The 15,665-nt window shown below is 48.3% G+C and overlaps 1 protein-coding gene across 4 annotated transcripts; it reads left to right on the top strand.

Moving 5' to 3' along the window:
- Window positions 1-2,181: 2,181 nt before the first annotated feature.
- On the top strand, window positions 2,182-14,330 carry LOC122373235 (UDP-glucose 4-epimerase-like). 4 transcript variants are annotated; one of them, XM_043351086.1, is made up of 8 exons: window positions 2,182-2,273; window positions 11,178-11,316; window positions 11,585-11,697; window positions 11,982-12,095; window positions 12,386-12,565; window positions 12,868-13,048; window positions 13,259-13,431; window positions 13,745-14,330. In XM_043351086.1, exons 1-8 carry the CDS (start codon window positions 2,223-2,225, stop codon window positions 13,931-13,933), a joined length of 1,140 nt encoding a protein of 379 aa, XP_043207021.1. In that variant the 5' UTR covers window positions 2,182-2,222; the 3' UTR covers window positions 13,934-14,330. The 4 variants fall into 4 exon arrangements, with proteins under 4 accessions (XP_043207021.1, XP_043207024.1, XP_043207022.1 ...); XM_043351089.1 differs by lacking the exon at window positions 2,182-2,273 and adding an exon at window positions 9,366-9,580; XM_043351087.1 differs by lacking the exon at window positions 2,182-2,273 and adding an exon at window positions 10,004-10,158.
- The last annotated feature ends 1,335 nt before the right edge of the window (window positions 14,331-15,665 follow it).

Genomic DNA, 15,665 nt, shown 5'->3' with positions numbered 1-15,665 from the left:
TTAAAATCGACGCATGAAACAATCACATCTCAACCGCACAAAAACTAACCAAAATCACATAAAACTATCCACCGCATAGATAGATCATGATACCTGTAAAAATGACGCTTTAAACGTGGCGTTTAAAAGCAGATACGGACATGTCGCGGAGATCAGGTGACAGAGTTGTAGAGGCGGACTACATGAAACAGGAAGCGGCGCTTGCCTGCGTTAGTTCTCACGCGCGGGAGGGCCAGGGCAGCGTCCTGTCGGGTGGATCTAGAGCGGAGCTCATGGTTTGCTGAAAGGTGGGAAGCGATATCCTAAGGTTCTGCGGTATGACGAATTTTGTGAAGTATATTGAGACATTGTGATTCATACAGCTGACGGGCGGTGAGCCAGCCTAGTTCCTCTCGCACGTCCGATATGTGGTCAAATTTACGCCGACCTGAAACAGTGCGCAGACAAAAATTCAAAACTTTTCGAGGCGCTGCATGTTGGTTTCAGAGCCGTTTCCAAAGACCGCCTGACAGAAACGGACGTGCGAGAGAACCAGGGCGTCGACTATGATGGGGAGAAGTGACGCGGGGATCTGATGGCGCACGTGAGACAGGGCGATGAGGATGCCGTTGCACTTTTTGACGCGGACAGATACATGCGAGTCCCACGTGAGATACTTGTCGAACACGACGCCAAGGTTTCTCACAGTGGGGCTCTCATACAATATGTCCTCGCGGAACCGAATGGTGATCGGGGGCCGGGGCCATGCCGCGACAATTTTGACGGGAACCACAGACCATGAACTCTGTTTTCCCGGTGTTTACTTTCAGACCATGGGAGAGGAACCAAGCATCCAGAGAAGGAAGGGTCTGTTCCATAATAGTAATGAGCTGTGGGAGGGAGTGTTTTTTGCCTGAGACCAAACTTTGGGTATCGTCAGCGTACTGTACCACGTGCGCCTGAGGTGCATGCAGGGATAAGTCATTTGAAAAGATCTGGAACAGGAGTGGGCCGAGCGAGGATCCCTGAAAAATGCCGATAGGATTGGGAAGGGATCGGGATAGGTGGTGGTTACCGCGCCCGTCAGCTGTAAGAACAGATTGAGTGTGGCCTAAAAGGTAGGCAGAAAACCAAGTAGGATCAATGAAGTAGATTTGAAGCTTTGAGAGGAGCTTGACGTGATTGATTACGTCGAAGCACTTAGAAAGGTCCAGGAGACAGAGGAGAGTGATGTCTTGACAGTCGGTAGCGGAAAGGATGTGGCTGGATACGATACGGTGAGAAGCGCGGTTTAGGTGGAATGGTTTGAGCGAAAACCGTGCTGGGAAGAGGAAAACAAATGATTGTCCCTCATGTAAGAGTAGAGTTGCCGTTGAACAACTTTCTCTACAAGTTTGGGAACAATTTACTACCCCACCTCATAATTTACTAAACATTTTATAAAAAGGCAACGTTACCGACATACTGAAAACTATTGGCAATGGACAAAATGCATGAAGCTTGTGTGCATTTGCGCTTTTTCCCTCTTCAATTCTTACTATAACAATTGCAGTTCCTATATAGGTACGTAAATTGTAGTCAAGCACTGTAGTCAAGCTGGACCATTTCACACATATCTCGGTACCCTGGGTTCCCCCACGGAACGTTGCGTCATCCCCGTTCGTCCTGCGTCAGTTTCGTCTATTTCCAATGTCGGTGTGTCACCCCCCACCCCCCGACTGCGGTCTCTGGGCGACCCCCAGAGGTGTTTGTGCCATCTCCTTCCCCTCGGCAGGTGATCAGGTTCCACGGGATGTTCGCCTGATCCGCCCCCGAGTAGACGAGTCGCTGAGAATAGCCCCGCGTCATGTTCACCCTTCCTGGGAGCGGGCCCGGCGCGGTACGGGTCAGTGCGGCGGCCCTGGCAGTGCCGTCGAACACCGAGACGAACCTCAGGGGGAGGGATCATGACCAGCGTTCCTTCGGCGGGCACAAGATGCCTGCGAGGACCGCGAGCTGATGAGTGATGGACATGTTTTCGGTGCCGAGCGGATGAAGTTCACGGTTCTCGACGAGAGGAGCGGCCGCCCCTGCAGGGTAGGGGAGCCACCCAGGGCGGAGCGAGGTGCTCTGAGGTCGCCCCTGGGGAAGGGGAGCCACCCGGGGGAGGGGTGCTCTGGGAGGCGAGGAGGGAGCCCTCCCGGGACACTCCGCGGTCAGCTTCCATCGAGGACGGACGGCAGCGGGACGGAGCAGTGGGAGCCATGGTCGCCACTGCAGCCGAGTGCTTCTCCGAGTACCCAGCAGTCCCTCAGGTCAGTCAGCCAAAGGAGAGTCACTAGCTGCATCACCAGTTCGTTATTGAATAATTAAATCAACTTATCGGTCTTTATCACAAGTTCTTAATACTCCGTTTGCATCACCCTATCACGAATTTATGTTTTATTTAGCATTAGTGACTGATGTAGGCAGTGCTTGACTAAAATTTACATGTACGAATTTATGTTTTATTTAGCATTAGTGACTGATGTTGCAGTGCTTGACTAAAATTTACATGTACAGGTCTCGCGGGTTTTAGCGGTAGGTCGTTCGGCGAGCGGGAGGGCAACCAGTTCCGCCTCTGTATCGGTGACCATTTGCTCCGCCCAGTTACTCGCGAGCGCGTACTACGGCACATAGTAAAGTGGGGAGGGAAGAGTTATAGTGGCAGCCTGCGTAGAGGCTAAAACCGGTTTCTATCGTCTGGGCCGGCGACACGGCATGCGGTCAGGGGACGGGGAAAGGTCAGAGGTCACTCACAATGTGCAGTACCGCATCCCGTCCTCTCTGCGTGCTGACCAGCGCACGACCTCGGCCGTTGGCCAATCGGCATTGAAGGGTCAAGGTCACCCGTAGCCAGCGGGCGGGGTAAGCCGGCATCGTGCCGATTCATAGGCAGTCGTCAAAAGTTTTAGTCGAGGTCGGGAGACGACTGTAATGTTATATCTTGGGAACAGTTCTGTCATTTAACCCGCGCCCCCTTAGGGTCTCCCGAGCGTCGGTCCCATTGGGGGGGAGCATTTTGCCCCCCCCCCTAAGATCTCGAGAACCACGCAAAATAACAACAAGCAGCAAACGGTGTTGGATGGCCCCAACGAGGAAATACCTTTTGGCTCAATTTCATTGACCTCGGTCAAACCGATGACGTCACAGGTCAGGTCAAATGTCGAATTTTCACCGTTTACAGGCAATTTCAAGAAATGTGTTGTAAAATCGAGTAAAATGCATGCCATTCATCGATAAGGAATCGATGAATGACAATTTTCGATGGGGCATTGTTCGTCAAACACATATTGTGCTATTTGGGGTCACTGATACCAAGTCAGGTCACAAAGGTCAGGTCACTGAAGGTCACAATATGAAGATAACTATTATGCGATGCATGTTTTCTGGTCCATTTTACATAACAAATGCGATTATGTGGGTCAGGCAACCTTTGGGGCCAGTTTAGGTTATGTTCTGGTGAAGGTCAGGTGAAGGTCAGGTCAAATAAGGTCAAATTTCTAATTTGATATTTTTGCATGAAATGAGTATCGATTCGATGCAGCTCGTCACGGGAAGTCTAATGGTCGTCTTTGTTTTGCGTTACGTGGTCTAGAATTGTTAAAAATTGAGTTAAAAAATTGACGTAATCAATTTTGAACAGCTTTTTCGCTATAACCAGGCCAAAAAGAGGTATCGATCTACAATTTGTTATGTAGCTCGAAGAGAGCAGGGACTATCATATATATTCCGTGTTTTAACTCGAAAACTTTTTTTGTTATTTCATACCAATTTTTTTTTTTAATTTGGGGGGTCAAAAGCTCAAAAGTTTGAAAATCACAGATTGCAGTTTGTAGCACCGTCTTTTTTTCTACACGATCAGATAGAGAGATTCGAAATTGCTTGTTAACTGTAGCTTTTGTGAGCGTTTCAATATTTAATGTTTTTTGCTCATTTTTGCTCGAACATGACCTCAGTTCGACCTCAATAACTCCTGACCTAAGGTAACCTAAGACTTGAAGTTTTGTGTGAAGGTGTCAAATTGATGCCCGGGAAGCTATTGAAAATTTGGCGGGGCTGCGCGCCGCCGTTTTCCTGCTATTCAGGAAAATACACAGGGGCTATATTGCCAACCCCCAACGGGACGAGGGTTGACCGTGACCTGCTGAGGCTGGAGGTTGTATCAAAAGAAAGTTTTGTGTTCTGCCGCACTATATTTCCAAAACTTTGTCACAATACTGACCAAGAAATATGTTGCATGAATGAAATTGCAGTATTATCAAAAAGGAAACTAGGCGTAAAAGTTTAAGTAACATCACTGTATGCTTATTTTTGCGTTATTTTTAGAACAAAATCGATGTAAGCCACTAAAAAGCAAAACATAACATTGTTTGTATAGGAATATGCCATAACTCGCACCCATACCGGCCTTTTTGGCAGGCGCTAACGTTTGGGCGGGGATGGATCAGACCCCACAGTTGACCGGCTTTTGATCAAACTAGAGCTTCTTGAAAAGAAGGAGCATGTTGCACGTGACGAGAGGAAGCCGATGATACCCAATTTATAGATAATTGGTCATTCGTTGATCATAGGTCATACGTTGACCTTCCAAGTCAGTTTAATAACCCAATATTCGGAAGGGTCTAGACCTGCCTGGAAGTTTTTGTCGTGAGCTTTTATGAAGCTTTCGGTATAAGAGAGAGAGAGAGAGAGAGAGAGAGAGAGAGAGAGAGAGAGAGAGAGAGAGAGAGAGAGAGAGAGAGAGAGAGAGAGAGAGAGAGAGAGAGAGAGAGAGAGAGAGAGAGAGAGAGAGAGAGAGAGAGAGAAATTAGCCTTTTTAGAAAACGGTCGGTATATATAGGTATTAAGCGACAATGCACGGATTTAAAATGAACGTTCATCCTTCTCACAGCTAGCCTGTTCAACGTGTTTCCAGTTCCATCGCTAGTGACCTCGCCTTTAGGCCATGTGACCGGAAACCGGCCTAGCTAAACAGCAGATATTCTATGGGCGCGGTCCGCGGAAACCTTGAAAATTGGCTGTGCCGCATTGTCATTCCTAGTGGTTTTAAGCCTGGCTAGATTGGCTCCATGCGCTCCGCAGATCGGCAAATTTGTAGTTAAGCAGCCCTGAAGGCACTGGCCGAGTTGCTCCGCTGGTCCCGGCCAAATAAGACACAAGGGACCAAACACAATTTCACATGTTGCGGACGTTTCTAATCTTAAGGCTAGAAACGAACGGTTAATGAGACCTTACACGCCGAATTCTGGGCTATAATGGGCTCTATGTAGAAACTGGTCACAGACCAAAGATCATTTTGGTCAGGGTCATGAAATTTTCAGGGTAGGTGTAAACTTTCAATTGCAGATGGCCTGAACTTATCCGACTCCTGACCGCATGGGTATTTATTTACTTATGGTGAGAAAAATAACTCACGGCACTGAAAGCTTCGCTGCTATCCGCCACTTTAAACGCAAGTTATTCAGGAAAACCAAGGAGAGGGGTTCATTTTATCACCCCTAATAAGAAGATGGGTTTCCATTAAAAGAAAACGGTAACATCGATAAAAAACATCTCCTGTATATTTCTCAATTTAATGTGGTGAGTTTTCCGTAATGTTAATAAATGCTTATTAGGTAAACAATATTGTAAGTTGACATGGCACGTCATTTCCATTCTATTTTATCCCGTTCGTTCTAGCCCCTCTCGCCTGCCGCCCCCCCCCCCCCCCACACACACCACCACCACTACCACCACACCGGCTAAGTTGGCTGAGGCGAAGCTGGCGGAGGCGAGCGCCTCCCCTCCCTTCATGCCAAACAGCGCCTGGCTGTCGTGACCTCTGGCCTCACCGCCCGAAGGCTCGTCCGCTGTCCAAGGACGCCCTGCGCGGGCCGCAGTGATAGCCTCTGCCGCGTCCCGCCTCTATCCACCGTTCACCACGCGCTGGATTCATTCATGCCTCTGTGTTTCAGCGTCCTACCCGTTGGGTGGCACCACTGTAGTCATAGGCGACTGCAGGGAAGCCGCAGTCAGAATGCCCCAAACGGCGAATTTTGATGTTTTCTTTTAATTTCTCCGAAACTAGCCGGCATACGATCAAACCTTTTTCCATGATCATGGAAGGGAGCTATACGAATAAATAGGTCACATCTTCAAGCCTACAAAGCTGAAGACCAAAAAGATATAGCCGGAAAGGCAAAACCTACGCTTAAAACCCGCGGGACCTGTACCTATAGGAACTGCAATTGCTAGGTATAGTGTAAATTGAAGAGGAAAAAAGCGCAAATGCGCACAAGCTTCATGCATTTTGTTCATTGCCAATAGTTTTCAGTATTTCGGTAACGTTGGCCTTTTTATAAAATGTTAAGTTAATTGTGGGGTATTTCCTACATACCAAACTTTCATTGTTCCTCGTATTGCTACTTTTCGTATAAAAAGGTTTTTAAAATGAATTTACAGACACAGTATGTATTCAAATAAATCTAATCACATTCCGTGAACCGTTGTTAACTATAGTCGGTACGCAGCGTATCCTGAATTCAAAAATTTTGGTAAATTATGAGACGTAACTTGCATTTAGTAATAATGAAACAAGCACCCTTACAAATCAGTATACCTATATTTTTTGCCCTGTTTTTATCTACAATCGGACATACCTCAGACATGGATGAGATAACACATCCATTATCTCATCCATGCCTCAGATATAGGTACTTGATGGAATTAGGCATGCTAGAAAAATAAAATGAAGCAATGGCCTTTCATGAAACGTTGGGCTTACGCTATAAGAACGCAAATCGTGAGTCGGTGGTAACTGAAACGTTCTTTGTTTTAAATGGTTAATTCGTCAGCCACTAAATCCTAAGACGTTAAATCGTTAGATCGTTCAATTTTGTGACATATGGGTGCTTGAGCATAACGATCAAATGACGAACGATTTACGATTAATAAATTAAGAAACGATAAAAGAAGTGTTATTGCTGCATTGACTTTTCTAGCCTTAGATAGACATTCCTCGTAGTTTTTGAGCAGATGGTAAGTTTTCCTCTAACATACCTAAAGAAAAAACTGATATTCATTGATCAATCTGTTTTTGCTTTTAAATAGCTATTTTTATGCATACCTATAGCTAGAGTTGATAGTTTTTTTTCTTCTTTTACACATTTTTGCTTATATAGCCAATTTATTGAGATTAGGTCCAAGAACTCGATGGCGACCTCATATCAGTTGTCCGTCCGGCGTCCAGTATTCTGGCCTCATTTTGTAGTGCCCATGCTTCTAAAGCGTGAGAACATCGCTCTGCAAACTGAAAACTGTGTCAGACTATCAGTGCCGAAATACCAATGTGATCATTCACTTGACCCACGCGCGGTGCTAAAAGTGATTGACTTTCTGACGAAAAACGTAGATACCCATCGGCCGCCTCTCACCGTCTGGCCTAAAAACTGCCTCTCTGGCCTTCTGTCTCATTACGTCTGTGCCAGGAAAGTCGAGTGGTTGTTCGCACCAACTTTAAAGAACGCGAGATATTCTCACAAAACACTAGGAAGACGCATAATGGGATGAAAGCTCGTAACTAAATCGAAGTGGAATCCCACTCGAGGCTAGTTTCACGAGCATATCACCGTGAACGTAGCCTTCAACTTGAAATCAATGAGCCATTCGCAAAACTTAACCCGCGCCCGACTGGGGTCTGAGCATAACGCGCCCGGCTACTGGGGGGGGGGGGGGGGCTATCCCCCTCTTAACTCCGAAACTACTGGGCCGATCGTCACTAATTCAAACGGCGTCTGATATCCCCGGAAAAACTGTCGAGCGAGCGAAAATTAATTTCATTGACCTCGAGGTCACCGATGACGTCACAGGTCAGGTTCACGTAACAATTATCGATAATTGGCTTGTTCACATTTTGGGCTCTGGCCGCCGTCTTACAAGTCAGATCGGCCTCTTTTTTTGTTTACACACTCGTGAATAGATGCTTGAGATACCCTAAGGGTACCAAAATTGTACTTTGATTTTCAGGTCAGGGTCAGGTCATCACAGGTCACGCCTCACGGAAATCTTATGTCATGCCATGCATCGGTCACGTGATACATGTTTTATGCTCCATTTAGACCATATATTTCGAATTCGATGTCGTTTATGTCATTCAAGGTCATTTTGAGTTAAATTTAGCTTAGGTCAGGCCACTTTCAGGTTAAAAAGGTCAAATTTAAGTTGATTTTTTTTTTTTAACAAAAAAAGTGTATCGGATGCAGTTTGAGCTCAGGAACACGATAGTGCCATTTATATTGGTTTATAATGTCAAATACGTACTGAAAAAATGATTGGAAAAATTTATAGTCGTGAATTTTTTTTCCTATGATGCGTATAACTTAGCCATTTTTGAAGATGTCCGGTTAAAACTGGATGGAGTAAATTATAAGCATGTGTCCTATCACATATATTCCGCTTTTTTCTCGAAAAGTCAAAAACGTTTTGAAAAAAGATAAAATATAAATTTTGAATTTTAATATATATACTTTTCAAAATTTTCAAAATTTTGAAAATCCGAGATAACAGTTTGACAGCGCAGTCTATTATGAGTCCTATCATGCAAAGAAATTGGATCTAGCTTAAAACCTGAGCTCTTGGGAGCGATTGCCGTGGTTCAATGTTTAGCGTCGAAATCGGCCGAACATGACGTCACCCTGGCGTCATTTCCGGCTGACCTATGGCAGCTACTAAGTTCATATTTTGACACAAGATGTCAAATTGATGTCGCCGAAGGTACTGAAAGTTTGGCGTCGATGCGACAAGCGGTTTAGAAGTTATCGCAGAAAAACGGGAGGGGGCTATGAATAGCCCCCTCCCCCCAGTGGGGCGCGGGTCAACATAAGTGAGCAGTCTTTCCCATTCCAGTGACATCTCCCTCCTTGCCAAGCCGTCATTGCATCCCGATCCTATCCAAATCTGACAGCGGCACCGTCCCAATTCGACACCGGCGTCCAACCCCTCCACCCCACTCTCTCATCCTCCGCTCATGGACGCCCCCCCCCCCCTCTGGGCAGCCTGAGCCTCCTCACGTGGCCATCTCTATTGATAGCCAACTGAACCCCTTCACCCCTCCCCCTGACCTCTGGCCAAACTGCCACCGTGAGGAGTTAATCGTTCCCCTCCTGTCTCGATGGAACAGCTGGTTTTCTGTCGGCCAAAACGCTCGCCACGGGCAACATCGGATCCCAAGTACACAGTGTCTGACGTGGCACGGGGCGGTGTCCACTATCCACTGCGGTATCCAGTATCGATCTCAGACACGAGTCGCGCTTGCGCCGACGATCGGGAGGGGAGGGGAGGGGAGGGAGGGAGGAGGCTGCGTCGGCGCGCTGCCGCCCGGTCAGGTGGCTGGGGGAGGGAGAGGGGAGGAGGTCGCGTCGGCGCCCTTGGTCGGCCGACGATCACAGGACCGGCGGCCAAGTCGTGGGTTTCAGCGGCAGTGAGGGGGTCGTGTGAGCCCCGCCGTGCAGGGGAGGGGACGTGTCAGCGCAGCCACCGGTGACACAGTGCGAGTTTGGTGTCATCAGACGACTGAGACACACATTCTCGCCCGGTCACTCAGGTCAGTTTGGTATCGGGTCAGCAGAGGTCAACTGTTCATATTTAGATTTGGTAAGAGTTTGCATAGTCCACTGCGGTTGAATAAAATGGTTAATACATGTAGTGAGGCTGTGAATGGATCCATGACTTCTCACAAGACTTGCTTTGCATGATTGAAACATATTTTTTATTATAAACCATAATAGCTCTTTATGCAAAAAAAGCCATGCACTCTTTCTCGCACCGTATCATCAGGCTGCATTCACAGTCAACACCGTAGAACGCAATAGGACACTCCTTCCATGGAGCAGTGTCCGCATCAGCTGATAGCTGATCTGGCCACCCAGTTCACAGCTCAAGTGGTGTTGCGATGACCACTGGTCACCTGACCCCCCCCCCCCCCCTCATCCCCCATGGCCCCAATACCCCTGATAGGCGCGGCAATCGGTCGTTCAAAAAGCGTCCGCCCCTTGACTGCGGGCCATTGTGAGAGCAGTTCTCTAACGACGGTCTCAGTATCTGTGGGGACCCGGTCACAAAACACTAAGCGGCCTCGTCGGGGCAGTCAGGCACCCGCTTTTGTCCAAGTACGTTATCATTGTAAGTACATTTTTACCTTTTTCCGCGGCAAATCAACATCATTTTACGGCTTTCGTAGCATATACTCATAAATAAACGGGATTTCGTATTTTACGTAATTCTTTACCAGCGCACATTAATTCAATCGTATATTTGTAATTGGTGAATGAACCAATCAGCTCTGACACCAGGTGTTCAGTCAGTTCAGTAAATGATTGACATACAGAACTGCTGAGCCTCGATAATCGTATACACCTGTCGCGCCCTTCCGAGCGGCGGAAACTGACGTCAAGAGGACCACAGGTGTTTTGTGTCAGCCGAGTCGAGATCGTCGGGCCACCTTGTGGCACCCGTCATCGTACGACAGCTTGAGCTACATGTCCCTTAGAGGTCACAGGACACAGTTTGATCGTGATGGCACGACTCAAGTACGACTGTTCAGGCACTAGGGCAATGCCCGGGCAATGTTGCATACATGTATTTTGACTTCCAATCTGAACGAACGTGAGCAATGACATTAAGGAAGGGCACAGGGAAATATAATGGCCCGTTACACAAGTAAGTTGGGACTCAGTTATCAACAAGTTCTGACGAGCGATGTAATATTAGAATGGATATTAGATTTAGATCTCTCACAATTATTTATTTGGTTGTCTGATAACGATTGATTCTGGTGTAAGAAATGTAGATACCTAAATCGGAATCAGACAAGTCAGACTTCGGATGAATACGGCCGTACGAAGTCACATGCTGACCGATCCTCTATCTCAAATTTTGCTGTTTAACATAATTGATTTTGCAAAGTACCACACCACGAATCATTTGCATCATTTTCAGCACGAATCAATCATCCACAACTTATCGCAATTTCATTTGCAAAATAATGCCTTTATTTTAAAACGATTAATCGTCTTCATTCTATCTCTCTCCAACAATCAAAACGGCACTAGGAAATCGGAATCACCTCGTCCCTGCCGCCACCTTCCCCGCCCCCGGCGTGACCGTGACCTCTGACCTGACCCGACCCGACCTGGCGGCAGACTGTAGTCATGCCGGCAGTAGCGGGCACCGTCCTGGTGACGGGCGGAGCTGGCTTCATCGGCTCGCATACGGTGCTCGAGCTACTCAACCTGAACCGGGAGGTGGTCGTCGTGGACAACCTGGTCAACGCGGCTCAGGGTGAGGTTACTCGACGCTCTCCGAAATGACCAACGGAACCCCGCACTTTGTAATTTTCTGGATCCCAAAAACGATGCAACTATTCGTGCAGCATTGGCATTGCAATGTCTTGTATTGAAAATCGTTGAAATTACTACCCAAGGGTTTTGTGCGACAATCGCTTTACTATTCGTGGCTGACGTCACAATACTATTTGTAGAAAATCCAAGCGAACGAAACTTTTCTTCTCAAGGTGTGTACCTATGAATCGTCCGCGATTGTTTGGCAGGCGTGGTCAAGCCGGCTAGTCTGGAGCGAGTGGAGCGTCTGACTGGGAAAGCGGTCACCTTCTACTCCCTGGACGTCCTGGACAAGCCGGCCCTCGCCAAGGTCTTCAAACAGGTAATCACGAACACAATGCCGAGAGGATTAATTTATTTGAATTTAAAGTATAGACATGCTACTTAGTGTAAACTGTCTAAAGAGTGTTGACTTGATTCGTTCGTACGACAGTACGAAAGCGCCGAATTAAGAGTGATCACTTCCAAGCCCATATCTATCGGTATAGTTCCTATCATTGTACTAAACTGATAGTGTGACTGATAAGAATATTCAGTGTAAACCGATAAAGGTAATAGGTATAGCCAGCAGAAAGGCGACTTATCTCACTTACGACTCTGTTTCAGCACGAAATATCCACCGTAATCCATTTCGCGGCCCTGAAGGCCGTAGGGGAATCGGTGGAGAAGCCCTTGGCGTATTACCGCAACAACGTCAATGGGACCATCGCCCTGCTGGACGTAAGTCTAATGCAGAAATCGACAACGGCTCATCACGAACCACCTGAGCTGATGGAAGTCTTTTCTAAAGCAGTTCTGACAGATGTCAGCTACGTCGTACGTCAACTACGACAGCAAAATGTTGTTTGTTGTTTTATATTGTTGCTTGCAAGAAATGTCCTGCAGATCTCATTAGATTATCCGTGTTATTTGTTGGAGCGGAGGCCAAAAACGACTCCACTACCCCGTGCCATCCATGCCGAAGTGCACAACACGATGACCTGACCTGACCTGCACCCTCCCCCCCCCAGGTGATGGAGGAGTGCGGGTGCAAGTCGCTCATCTTCTCCTCGTCGGCCACCGTGTACGGGTCACCGCAGTCCCTGCCCGTGGACGAGACCCATCCGACTGGGGTGGCCATCACAAACCCGTACGGACGGACCAAGTTCGTCATCGAAGAGATCCTCAAAGACCTCTGCGTGGCCGACAAGGTTAGACAGCAGCAGAGGGCGGATATAGGTCGAGACACCTGGAAAGCGAAACGAGTACAGAGATGTATAATAGGAATCCTTGACTATAACATAAAAATGTCAATCTTGATGGGAGACTTCAGATGAAAACGAACTTTAACATGTCAAACACCTTCTTCGCGGACTGCAGTGCACATCATTTCACTGCCACAATGCCCAGCCTTTCTTTTCAAGATAGATGAAGACATATTCTAATATCAAACTGTGGATAGATCCAAGCATGACCGATGGACACCTGACTTCCATCCTCTCCGTCCCCCCAGGAGTTCAGCGCGGTGCTGCTGCGCTACTTCAACCCTGTCGGCGCGCACGCCTCTGGAGACATCGGGGAGGACCCGAACGGTCCGCCGAACAACCTGATGCCCTACGTGTCGCAGGTGGCCGTGGGCCGGCGACCCAAGCTGCAGGTGTTCGGCGGCGACTACGATACCCCGGACGGCACCGGTAGGTGGGGAACGAGCGAGGTGGAGGTCAGAGGTGACAAAGGTGCAATCTCTTACTGGGCCTTCTACCTCACTATTTATCAATCTCTTTAGCTGTACGAACTCAAACCAGAAACCTTGTGCAGATTAACGAAACTGAGCGTTGGAACTCACGATCACAGTACCTCAAAGGCTGGCCTAACCTCATTGACCTAACCCCCGCACCCCACAGGCGTGCGGGACTACCTGCACGTGGTGGATCTGGCCAAGGGTCACCTGGCAGCGCTGCCCAAGTCGGCAGAGCCCGGATGCCACATCTACAACCTGGGCACCGGCTCCGGGTTCTCAGTGCTGCAGGTGATAGAGGCCTTCAAGAAGGCCTCCGGACGAGACATCCCCTACGAGGTGAGTACGAAGTATTTCATTGATACGACCTAAATATGCAAAGTTGCTTGGCACACATTGTTGCGTCCATTGTTTTCGGTAAATATTAGTTCAAGTAACTATTCCTTTTTAATGCGACATAGCATGGAGATGGGAGCCCAGTAACAAATCTATTGTATTTGACGTGGTAAAGCAGGATTTGCTTCTTCCGACCTGGTTTTCAACAGCAGAACATTTTTTTTTTCTGTACTGAAGCCCTCGTCACCTCCGCCGGTCCGCCATCTCCCCTGCCCCCCCCCCCCCACCTTTCTCTAACCCTACTACCCTCCCTCAGGTGGTGGCCCGGCGAGCCGGAGACGTGGCCTCCCTCTACGCAGACAGCTCCAAGGCGGAGCGCGAGCTCGGGTGGCGCGCAGAGCTCACCCTAGACGATATGTGCGCCTCCGCCTGGCGGTGGCAGAGCCGGAACAAGTACGGCTTCTCGGCGCCGCCGGCGGAGGGCGACACCAATGGTCGCGCCTAATCGCAGCGACATCTGCTGGCGGCAAAAGAACTAGTGCCTCAGAAGGGTGGGAGTGTATATGGGAGGGATGGGGTCTTGTGCTGCTTCTGTATGTGTGTGTGTGTGTGTTATGCGTGCCGTAAATGTGTATGTCGAACCGAGCGAAATGTTACGTCCGGTTTCTGTAAATATTTTGCTTTTGTTAATGTTACTCGTGTTACGCGCTGTAAATCTTAATCACAATGTGTATATATTTTGTGTCAAATTTGTAAATATCGAAACAATATTTAGTTCGTTGAGTGATTCGTGTTGTACTTAATTACGGGTAAAATTAAAGAGCACTGGGATGATCAATTAGTCGAGCGACGAATCGTGATAGCATACGAGTATTTTGTACAAAAATATACCTGTGAGGTGCCGAGGTCTGTGATGCAAGAAACGAGCCGCTGAACGACGGAGTCAAATGCAGGCAGAGGCGTGCCATGCAGAGTCCTGAATAGGAATGGAAACGGAACAACGAACGACACTCTAACTGATCAAGGAGCGACGACTTTTCCAAAACAGCAAATAACGAAAAACACAAGGTGAGAATAATCGGTGCGCACAAACGATAAATCCAACCATGCCGAAATACTTACGGCTTCTCGGCACCGCCAGCGGCGGGCAACACTATTGGCAGAGCCTGACTTTAGGGACATCTGTTGGTGGCAAAAAGAACTAGTGCCTCAGGAGGGTGGAAGTGCGTGAGGGGCAGGATCTTTATTCAACTATGGCCCAACTCTTCAGAGTCCTCGAAGGCCTAACATCAAAAGAGAACTTCTAACATCATAAGATCCATCATTAGATCGAGGCCAACTACCAGTAAACAACGGAAACACAAGAGACGAGAGAATAAGCGGTCATGCACTAACGATAAACCTAACCATGGGCGACACCAATGGTAGAGCCTGATCGCAGGCACATCCGTCCGTGACAAAAGACCTGGTGCTTAGGGAGGGAGGAAGTGCCTGTGTGAGGGGTGGGGCCATTATTCCACTATGAGTCAACTACTGAGTCCTCATAAGGCCTTGAGATTACCTCTTGCGTAGAGAAAGTCGAAAGCCTATTCCACACACTCTTCTGTTTCCATAATGAACCGACCCTAACAAGTCAGCGAGGGAATCCAACCAGGTGAGTTAACAAGGGGAGCCAGCCGCCAAACGCGACACCTCAACACAGAGGTCATGAATCCTATTCCTGATCCAGTGGAACGGACCAGAGACAGACGAAACAAAGAAGCCTCAGATCGTGACAGCCACGAACAGACATTCAGAGCGATTTGAGATGAAGAATCCAAACCCAAATCAAAATGCTAACCAGTCACGAAACTAATGCCCAACTATGATGACCAGCCACCAAGTGAGCCAATAACGAAAGCTACGACTAGACCTATGACCAGAGCCACGAGCGAAACAAACGGGAGGCTGAATGCCAAGACCAACAGCGAACGAAAACCGAACCAAAATTATGGCTGACCGGAGTTAAAGCGAATAAACGGGAGCGGAGCGAAAAGCGGGCGAACACCGCGAGCGCCCGACGTCAAATGAGCGCGGGCGCCGCGCGGTGACCCACCCTCGCTTCTTGTCCACGTGACACCGGAGAGGTTAAAATCGTACTTTCAAAGGTCACCACCAGATGGCCATGCGGGACTGCTCCGCCCAAAGGTCACCTTCAGCCACGCACGTGTCAGGCAGCGCGCCTGGGCCAGGTCGCT

The sequence above is a fragment of the Amphibalanus amphitrite genome, unplaced genomic scaffold (assembly GCF_019059575.1).
Source record: "Amphibalanus amphitrite isolate SeventyFive unplaced genomic scaffold, NRLGWU_Aamphi_draft 001464F_arrow, whole genome shotgun sequence".
Lineage (NCBI taxonomy): Eukaryota > Metazoa > Arthropoda > Thecostraca > Balanomorpha > Balanidae > Amphibalanus > Amphibalanus amphitrite.
Note: the sequence above shows the minus strand (reverse complement) of the source record. Positions and strands in the feature narration are given on the sequence as shown.

Bases quoted from the DNA above. Each gene is read 5' to 3' on its own strand.
- LOC122373235 (XM_043351086.1), top strand. From the start codon at position 2,223: ATGGTCGCCACTGCAGCCGAGTGCTTCTCCGAGTACCCAGCAGTCCCT. The intron at 12,096-12,385 runs GTAAGTCTAATG...TCCCCCCCCCAG, and splicing joins GGACCATCGCCCTGCTGGAC to GTGATGGAGGAGTGCGGGTG. The intron at 13,432-13,744 runs GTGAGTACGAAG...ACCCTCCCTCAG, and splicing joins GACGAGACATCCCCTACGAG to GTGGTGGCCCGGCGAGCCGG.